The following is a 9,697-nucleotide window of genomic DNA, read 5'->3' as shown; positions in this document are numbered from 1 at the left end:
TGTGTGTGTGTGTGTGTGTGTGTGTGTGTGTGTGTGTGTGTGTGTGTGTGTGTGTGTGTAACTGCAGTTAGGGGTCATAAAGTTTATTATCAGGAACTGCCAGAAAAATCCCCAAAACCCCAATCTGCTATTTAAATGTGTCATTTGTTTGTTGATACTCTGGGTGATTTCCAGGATAATGATACAACCTCTGTTGTCTCAGTCTGCAGTGGGAGGTGGTTTCAGTTTCATTTCCTGAATGTGTCAGTGCATGTCAGTGAAATACCTTAAATTTATCTAATTTAATCTTTTTTAAAAAAAAATGTGCCTGCATAATTTGCTTGCTATGCTTACATAGCATCTACAACAGTTGAAATCCAATTATTAAAGCTTTTCTGTGCCGTAGTAACTTTTGCACTGTTTTTTTTCCAACACGGAAACCCATTGATTCAGTGTAGACTAAATAACATCTGCCAGTTTAAAAATAGTGTGACTCATCGTGGAGTCACGACTTCCTTACTTTCACTTTTATCAGAATTAGTCTGATTTAGTTGAGCTGAAGCAAATGTTTCACTAAAAACCTGTTCTTATTCAGCTTATTGAAGTTTAGCTTAGATGTAAAATTTTCCACCACAGAGAGGCTGAGAGGTAGCTGTGTTCCTTACAGTCTCACCAGGAGGTCCGACTCCTCCACGGGGTCCCTCCAATCCCATGTCACCCTGTCAACAAGAAGAGGCACTGCAATTATTGGCTACTTGAGCTGCTAATAACACATAATAACTGCTGGGCTAAACAAATGCAAAACAGTATAAAAATACAATGGTTCAATGTAAATCTGTAATTTAAAACCATAATGTTTTTAAATTAATTATATATTTATAATAAATCATATAAATAGCAATAGATAGATCTAATAATTATGACGTCTACCACAAAGTAATATTATGAAGCCCTGAACTGTAATTTTTCAGCATAAAATCACATAATTTCAGGTCAAATGAGCTTTCTTTAAATTATTATTATATTACATGTCACTTCAGTGAATTTTAAACTTACTGATGGGGTTGATGCAATTGATAATTACACTTCATATAGTTCTCTAAATGTAGCTGTTGCAGGTATTGCAGTCTGCTTAGGTATTGTCTGTCTATCTTTATGCAAATATTTTGCTTATTTATTGACAGGAGCATAGAAGACATTTAAACAAACAAAAATATTGTAAATAATGCACAGAAAAAAAATAATGCTCCAAAGGGAAGAGATGCTGTAACTTGTAGATAAATACCTGACACTGTGAAAACATTATGTCAGGTATGACATTGTGGAAATACTAAATGTATACTGTAATCAGTGCATTAACTCAACAGTGATGCATCTATCAACATCCCTCCAACCACATGACTGAGGCGAGAGGGGTGGGAGGGATAGAGTGTGCGTGTGTGTGTGTTTGTGTGTGTTTACCTTTAGACCCACATCTCCAGGCTCACCTGGCTCTCCTGGAAGTCCAGTTTCTCCCTGACAGATTCAATGAATAAGCTTAGGAAAGTTTTAAAAATCCTCACAGATGGAGCTGCAGCTTTACGGAGCTTAACTCTTTGGTGAAAAAAAAATTTCAGTTATTAGTTTAAAAGGTTTTAAATGAAACTTAACAGCTCACACTCTGCACTTATATCTTTTAATAGTCACAATAAAATGTAAACGTAGCCAGTTAACTTTCACTTCGGGATGGACTGGTTAACTCACTGTGGCTCCAAAAAAACCAGAAGCTCCTTCATCTCCCTCAGGACCAGGGTCACCCTGCAAGATGAGGTCAAAGGTTACAACAGATAAGGGCAAAAACATTTCCAAAGCTTATACACAACACTCACTCTCCTCACACAACAAAGCAGTTTCATAGTCTTAAAAATTGCAACAGCTGAAACTTATAAACAGTGAATTTTTGATATATGGTGAAATCAATTTAAAAAATAAAAACAATGAAATTATTGAAATGACTGATTATATCTTAACCCTACTTTAGTTGGGGCACCTCGAGGTGTCTGTTGTGTAAAATAACACTAAAACAGCACAAAACACTTTTTTCCCTTTTCCGGTCATAAACAAGATTTTTTTTCTGCTTTAGTCTTTAATTACTTAAATTACTCGAATTACTTTAAATTTAATTAAGTTTCAAATGAAGAGCTTTCACTTTCAGTTGGCTTCAGGTTTTTAACAAACTTTCCTTCACTGCTTATACCTCTTTTACTTTCTGTTTAGCTGACTGGCTTTTATGGTCGTTAAAACTCAGTATTTTCAGTTTCATTTTATTTTTTCTTTAGTTTTTACTTTCACTCTATGTTACAACACCAATGCTGTCATTACTTTCACAGTGTTATGGGAGCTACAAATGTAAATACAAGCTATTTTGCATGGTAGTATCAACTGTGACTGCTGTAGCATGATTTACTCACCACTGGTCCAGTATCTCCTCTCCCTCCCTGAACACCTTTGGTCCCTTTATAGCCCTAAAACACAAAACGGATAAATAACCAGTAATTAAACTACTTGAATATGCAGCTGCTGCTTTAGTATCACTTTAATCAGGCATTCTTGTCATAAACAAACATCCATTATTCATGTTTAAGACTTTTACCTCTCTCCCTTGAGACCCTGGTTTACCGGTTTTACCCTGCAGGCCTCTGGATCCCTGAGAGAAAGAGAAAAGGAATCAGACTGTGGAAAACAAAAACTACAACATGAACAAACCTACATTTGACCCTAGTTTTGGATCAGGCCATGCAGTGTAAGAATGAAACAAAGGGGCCATTGACTGCATTTAGCCAGTGATGTGATGCAATGTGGCTGTACCTTCGGTCCTGTGAAGCCAGCAAATCCAGGCTCTCCGGGCTCACAGTCACACTCTGTTGGCCCCACCTGCCCAAGCTCTGCATCGCCCCCTGACTCTTCTGAGGAGCCAGTGTCAGGCTCATATGGCACCTAAAACACAACATTAACAAATATTATCACACCTATGGTGTCCTTCAAATTTAGCTTCACTACACCCAATGCCCTGCACCTGCATAGACATGGTTTTGTAGACATTCCTGATTCCATTTTCCTTGTTTTAAAGAAATTTAAATCAAGCTGCTACAATTTTGCAGTGTGATAAGAGAACAGTTACCAAATCAACCTCATAGTAAGATTTGCTTGACTTAAACTAAAATGGACACATTAAATTAATTTTAAATCTCATTATTGGTGAGGAATATTCAATAATCATAATTTTATTTTTAATCGCTTATTTGCCTTGTGCAGTGCTTCAGATTAGCTATGCTCTGGAACAAGTATGTCATTTTCATCATGAAGAACCACAAGTTGCAGAAGAGGCTTGATGGTGTAGGGTTATGATTCTCGTAGGTTCAAATCCTGGATGCGCCCTTACTTTGGAGCAATTACTGACTGATAGTTCTGGCAGGCAGTTTGCTTTCAGCATCACTAAACAAAAATTGTAGAAAATCTAGCCCATTACAGAAGACTGCTGCTAATAATATTTAAGTGCCTCCAGGGAGCAGCCACCCGCCTGTGACCTGAAGTGGACACTCCACCCATTTCTAGCTGAGAACCATGACCTCAGACCTGGAAATGCGGACATTCATCTGCCAATCACCTCACTTAAAGCTGGAGGCTCCCACCTGAGGGAGCCAACAGAACCACATCATCTGCAAAAAAGCATAGATAAGATCCTGAAACCACCAAAGTACAAACCTTCTGCTACTTGCCAAAGTCCAAAACCCATAAGGAATAAATCCGACTTATTGCCAACAATGCAGACCAAGCTTTCACTTGGCTGTACAGGAACTGAATGACCATTAACAATGGGCTGAATGCCCTTTAATAGGAAGATTTTTATGCGAGAGAGAGGTCAGGTTTTTATGAATGCTATATGAAACTAAAACTCAGTTCCTAGTTATGTTTAGCAGATATGAAATTGTTGAGGGGCTTGGAACAAAGAGAGACTGAAAGAGGCTTGTTGTTTTTTTTAAAGCTCTCTCTACATTTCTTCCTGCTGCAGTTTAATATTGTTGTTGAGCTATCCCTGACACTCCCAGCACACGGCTGTCCCACCTGCACGATCTCAGTGTCCTCTTTGGCATAGTGGGACTCAGTGGTGGTGATGTAGGGAAAGGTGTCCTCAGTGATCATGGTGATTTGGGTGGGGATTGGGCCATAAGTGTCATAATCCTCCTCCTCGAATATCTGGTCCACATCATAGCTATGAGTCGGCTCTGGTGGATATTCTAAGGAAATATTAAGACATTTAGTTTTGTTTGGACTTTGTGGTGCATTGTTACAGTCAGCAGTCCTGGTCTGGAGCCCCGAGGACTTCAAACAGTCAGAGAGTGTCCTCTGGTACAGTTTACACTAAGTGTGTTACTGATCTCACCTGGCTGAGGAGCAGCTAAGTTGTCATAGTGGTCAACTGCGGAAGACTCTTCATAGGTGTGTTCCTCACCTGAATAGACATGCAAAATACATGAGGTAAGAACTCAGTATGAGACACATGGGGAAATGTGACTCGTTTAGGGGTATGATTCCTGTTTTGAGTGTGCACGATCCCGGGTTCAATTCCCTGATGAGCCCTTAACTTACAGCAAATGTGGGAGGATAAAGGTTGCATCATACAGTACATACAGATCAACAATTTCCAAAAACATCTCTCCTCTCTTGCAAAACTGTGATTTGAGTCAGTGCATTAAAGTTAACGAATAAAGTGAAGTTACGATCGGAAGGGTTTTTTTGTTGAAAAAAACAAAGAAACAAACAATAATTTGTGGTAATAATTGAATAAATATGAGTTTGTAATGAATATGTGATAAAATTTTGTGCTCGCCTAACAATGCAATTCATTTAAAGTTGTTACTTTTTTTCTCCACATAAGCCTTTACTTGACTACGATATTAAACAAGAAAGTTACTAATGAGTTGTGAAGGTACTTTTTACTACTTAAAAATAATTAAGCAGTGTTTATCATAATTAACTGTCGATTAGTTACCTAGAAGAAACCAGTTTACAATATTCCTCAGCTGGATTCTATAATTGCGTTATCTGTCACCTGTTGTTCTTTAGTAAAACAAGGCTAAACAGCTATTGTTTCACCTGAGGTTAAAGTTAAATCAGTGTCAGCATGAGGAAGCCCTGACCTGAGTGGTATCCAGAAAATTCCTCCTGGCAGTGAGAAGAGACGGCAAACAGCATGAACACGAGCAGCCCCGAGAGGAGCGACGCCTGCAGGGTACACATCAAATACAGCAGATAGACTCATGCAACTCAATTCACCATTTCACACAACCTGAATGAATATTAAACTGTAAACTAAGATGTCACTGCTGGATGAGTTTATTTTCTGACCCACTGTTCCTACTACAAGTGCTGTCAGCTGTATTTAAATAAATCCCTCCATTTGACTCTATTAATTAAATTAAATTAAATTAGTTTTAATTAAATAATTAAACCAACTAACTTTTGATTAGCTGCTTCTTGCACACTAAGAATTTGAACGGCAGGTGGGTGGGGCTCCTGTATTCACAAACAGTTAAGTGCATTTAATGACCACCAGAGATGGGCAGTAACACGTTATTGTAATCTGATTACTACAAAAAGTAATTCGATTACTGTTACTTTCCCGTAAGCACGCTGCATCACTGCGTTACTAAACCGTGATTTTGTGTGTGAGAGTGTCTGATGACAATGACGTCAGTGGCAGCAACAGATGTGTAAATCAACATCTGAGCAAGCACCTGGCCTTCTGCCACGGGAATGTGAAATTCACAGAGAAAGCGCCGGATCCCCCCCACTGACAACTGCAAGAATCACTCATCTGTTTGACTTCTGCATTTCTGTCATTGCAGGTGCTTATTGGTCTATCCTTTGAGGGATAGGTCCCCGTTTTAAATCGTAGACAAGCCCTAACTACACAAAGACTGTTGCAAACTATTCTACTATTCTACTTTGAAGAGTGCCCATGCTGAACCTCATGTCTTTAGTCTTCAGTCCCTTGTTGGTATTTTTTTTTTTAATGTTATGCACAAAAAGGGTATCAATTAGCTGTCAGTGAGGTAGCTCATCCATCTCGTGATCCATCATATTTCACAGGCTAAAAACAAACAAATTATTCTACAGGGACTGCAGCAGTGCTTCTTTCTCTGTGAAGGGAAACTGTAAACAAACAAGGTTAAAAAAAAAAGAAAAAAAAAAAGATTGCAATCATGCTGATGTAGTTTTGCACCACTTTGACTTAGCAAAGACTTGTTTGACCTCATTTTTTACACTGGGAGTATTTTGACTGCTTTATGGGGGCTTTTTAGTTCCAGGGGACTTGATAAGTCAGATTCTTTCTTCCATTTACTCAGTGCATCATGTAAAGTGTTTTTACATTGTAAACTTTTATATAGGATCCAACCAAGTTTATTTTATTTCAGAAAAAGAAAAAGTTTAAAGTAATCATGAGCTGCATAAACAGCCCAAAGGGAGTGTTAAGTATATTGATCAACAGAAATTCAGCATAATTCAGCTCTCCAGTCTTCAGTCTTGTTGCCTCAGCTCAGGTGACTGATTACTGTCAGCTTTTATGGTTCTGCTTAGACCAGTGACAGGTGTTATACTGCCCTCTGGAGGTAGCATAGTAAACTACTGGTAGGATGCTGACAGAATACAATCCTATGGAGGTTTTTGTATTAGCCAAACAAATTTTAATAGAAAAACAAAACTCCTTAATTCTGATGGTCTTTGTTTATTTCCATGTTATTTTTTCCAGCACTGTAAACGCTATGTGCAAATATTGATTTAACCCACACGGTCAGTCTGATTGAATGAATAATAGGCAGGTTATCTGTGAAGCCTTTCCTGACTCACAGTGGTTTTTCATTCATTCACCTCTAGGCTGCATTCCTGAAATGCTCTTTTTGAAGGACTTCCTAAAAGGACCATCATTGGCTTCAGCTTATTCAAATTTCTGTTGAAAGGTTATTAACTAAAACTAATAACCATGTTAACCAGTTTTAGCACAGCTGCACTGGCATAAGAAAACTTTTGCACAAGTAATTTTAAAATACTCCTTCTTGTATTTAAAGTCTTTCTTTTTTATTTAAAAGTTTACTTTAAGTTCTAACTCACAGTCATAGATCTTACACTGCCACTTGTTGGACAACCAATGAAAAGTATCAAAAACATCAGAAGTGAAGCAACCGCTTTCACTGATGAACCTCCAGAACTCAGAGCAGAACGTGATGCATCAAATATGTTCAGAGAAGTGTTTGGGTGGGCTACACCAACAAAGGAGAATCACTGTAAAGGACTCTTTATTTGCAATGAGGTTGCTGAGTTTTGAGTTGCTGCTGTTTGCCTGAGAATTAAACAGACTGAGGTTTCTTTGTCAGGAGGAAGACTGCTGAGCACTTCTCAGACTCATCTGACATTCCTGAAGCCTCACTGTGAGGCTGCAGACCAGCACAGGAAAAACCTGGAAGGCTGTGTATTAGATTTTAACACAAGGTCACTGAACTGGATAAAAGGAAGATAAAAATGACCACAACCACATTGTTGTAATGCTTTCTGAAACCTCAGATCAAACCTGTTTGAAAAAGAATTTTGGGAAGATTCAAACCTTGAAAAGGTCAAATGAGCTCAGCTTCTCTGGTGTTAAAGAATCCCTCACTCTTATAATGTTTCTTTATTCAAGTAACAATTTATTCATATAATATTGACCTGAATAAAGTAGCAAAAAGAGCTCATTATCCAACAAGAACATTTGCCACATTTCTGCTAGACAAATGTTGCCTTGTTAACCTTTATTAGAGGCTAGTTTGTGCATGAATTTAAACAACCCAAGAGAACAGCTGTAACAGACGATACAAGCAAATTCAAACCCAATTAACTCTGCCCTGTTGGACCTCTGGGGCAGTGAGGTAGTGAATACTCTCACATTTCATATTTAACTTTTTTGTTCATATTTGTGGATTGCTATAAAGAAACAAAGGCTGCTCCAACATTCCCAATGTGTGCAAAATCTATTTGGTCACATGGCCAAACATTACACCATGTACAAATTTCCCTTTGGCTTTGTTGTGAATTCTAGAGAAAAATCCAAAGTCAGCAAAGAATCTAAACGAAGCCTGCTCTGTGAATTAAAAAGCTTCCCCAGAACCTAAAAATTACCCACAAACATTTATCAGAAATGTCTGCTCAGCAAAATGACTCCCACACAGATGACTTACTGAACAGCTGAATACAGAATTAGTTTATGATGTATTGCACCAAAATGACTTTAAAAATGAAAATAAGTTATACTTCAGTAAACAACAACAAAAACGTTTTTTAGATAAATTCTGTCTGCAGATTTTGCAGATTTAGACGCTAACACAAACAAAAAGAGAAGATCTGCATTTTTAATATGGAAGTTAAATTAATTTAAGGCCTATATCAACATTTTAAGGTCCTGCTAACAGCCTGAGAGGCACTTTATAGACTGTCCAGTGGACTAAGGACAAACTAAAACCTTCCCCTGATTATTTTACCATAAGCAACATTTAACAGTTCCCTCAAAATGTGCAGGGCCAAATCCACATATGATGATAATCTCATCTTACCTTATCACAGGAGGCCCCCATGGTGCTGCACAGTGATTCCCTCTAGACCAGACCTGTTAAAGGATTCTTTGGGGATATGGATGAGAACAAAAACAGCCAGATTTTACGTTCCCTGAGGAGTTTCCCTTACACTATTATCACCCCAACGGTTCCCCCTGTACTCTCGTCTCTCCAGGATCCGTCAGGTTCCCAAGCACGGACGGGATCCTGTTCGACTTTTTTTTGTTCTTCTCGTCCTCTATCTGTGCTTCTCAAAAGGGTGAGAAATACCAGATCCAGAATCCAGCATGAGCAGAGAAAAACCAGGACAGAAGGAAGATGAATAGATTTTGGGGTTTTGTGTCTTCACATTAATGTCTATATCACATTTCCATGTGCTGCTGTCTGGAGTTGCAAAACATTTTAACATCTGATTAAAAAAACTGTTTTGAGGATTGTAATCATCTAGACCACAATTTGCACCCATAATCATACCTTGTATTTCCTCTCATGAGCTAAATAAAAATACATTCAAAATAAACTGTATCATTTAACGATTTTTCAAGCTTCAGTGAAACTTTTTCAAATTAGTTTAGTGAGGAACACATTTTACCCTCAGAACAAGGTTTCTTAAATCAAAAGACCGAATGTTTTGCTGTGTTGCAATTTCAAACAATGATGTCATTTATGCCAACACAAATAGATTGTGTGACTACAGAGACAATTAATGATAATAATAATAATTTGTTGTATAAACTGGTCATTTTTATATTCTTCAACCTAGGAACAAGAATCACAGGTGCATAGTTTTGCAACTATTCTTCAGTGAGCAGTCAGATTTAGTTTTTATGTTCTTCCTGAAAGTCTGAACTCTTTATCAGACTATTAATTTAAATATCTGTAAAATGATCACCCTACATTTACTTGCAGTGTTTTTTGTTTTTTTATAAACAGACCGCACAAACCCCCTTTACTCCATTTTCTTAATGACTTTCCAGGTAAACACACCCAAACTTACAGCAAAGACTAAAGGCCAAAAAATAACCTTTGAACTTATGGTGAAAGTAGGACAGTTAAGACACTCCTGTCTGAGATTCCAAGTTATCATTAAAAAA

The 9,697-nt window shown here is 37.8% G+C and overlaps 1 protein-coding gene across 1 annotated transcript in view; it reads right to left on the bottom strand.

Moving 5' to 3' along the window:
• LOC102200256 (collagen alpha-1(V) chain) overlaps window positions 1-8,624 on the bottom strand; it is a 32,062-nt gene extending 23,438 nt beyond the window's left edge. The window contains exons 1-10 of the mRNA XM_005750836.1: window positions 8,604-8,624; window positions 5,160-5,244; window positions 4,403-4,471; window positions 4,084-4,256; window positions 2,827-2,955; window positions 2,612-2,665; window positions 2,430-2,483; window positions 1,723-1,776; window positions 1,441-1,494; window positions 645-698 (exon numbers count right to left, since the gene is read on the bottom strand). Of these exons, the coding sequence (XP_005750893.1) occupies window positions 645-698; window positions 1,441-1,494; window positions 1,723-1,776; window positions 2,430-2,483; window positions 2,612-2,665; window positions 2,827-2,955; window positions 4,084-4,256; window positions 4,403-4,471; window positions 5,160-5,244; window positions 8,604-8,624 (747 nt within the window). The remainder of the gene's footprint in view (window positions 1-644; window positions 699-1,440; window positions 1,495-1,722; window positions 1,777-2,429; window positions 2,484-2,611; window positions 2,666-2,826; window positions 2,956-4,083; window positions 4,257-4,402; window positions 4,472-5,159; window positions 5,245-8,603) is intronic.
• Between the last annotated feature and the right edge of the window lie 1,073 nt (window positions 8,625-9,697).

Source organism: Pundamilia nyererei, unplaced genomic scaffold (assembly GCF_000239375.1).
Source record: "Pundamilia nyererei isolate P.nyererei 1_Seehausen unplaced genomic scaffold, PunNye1.0 scaffold00289, whole genome shotgun sequence".
Taxonomy (NCBI): Eukaryota; Metazoa; Chordata; class Actinopteri; order Cichliformes; family Cichlidae; genus Pundamilia; species Pundamilia nyererei.
This window is presented reverse-complemented; position numbering and strand designations above follow the sequence as displayed.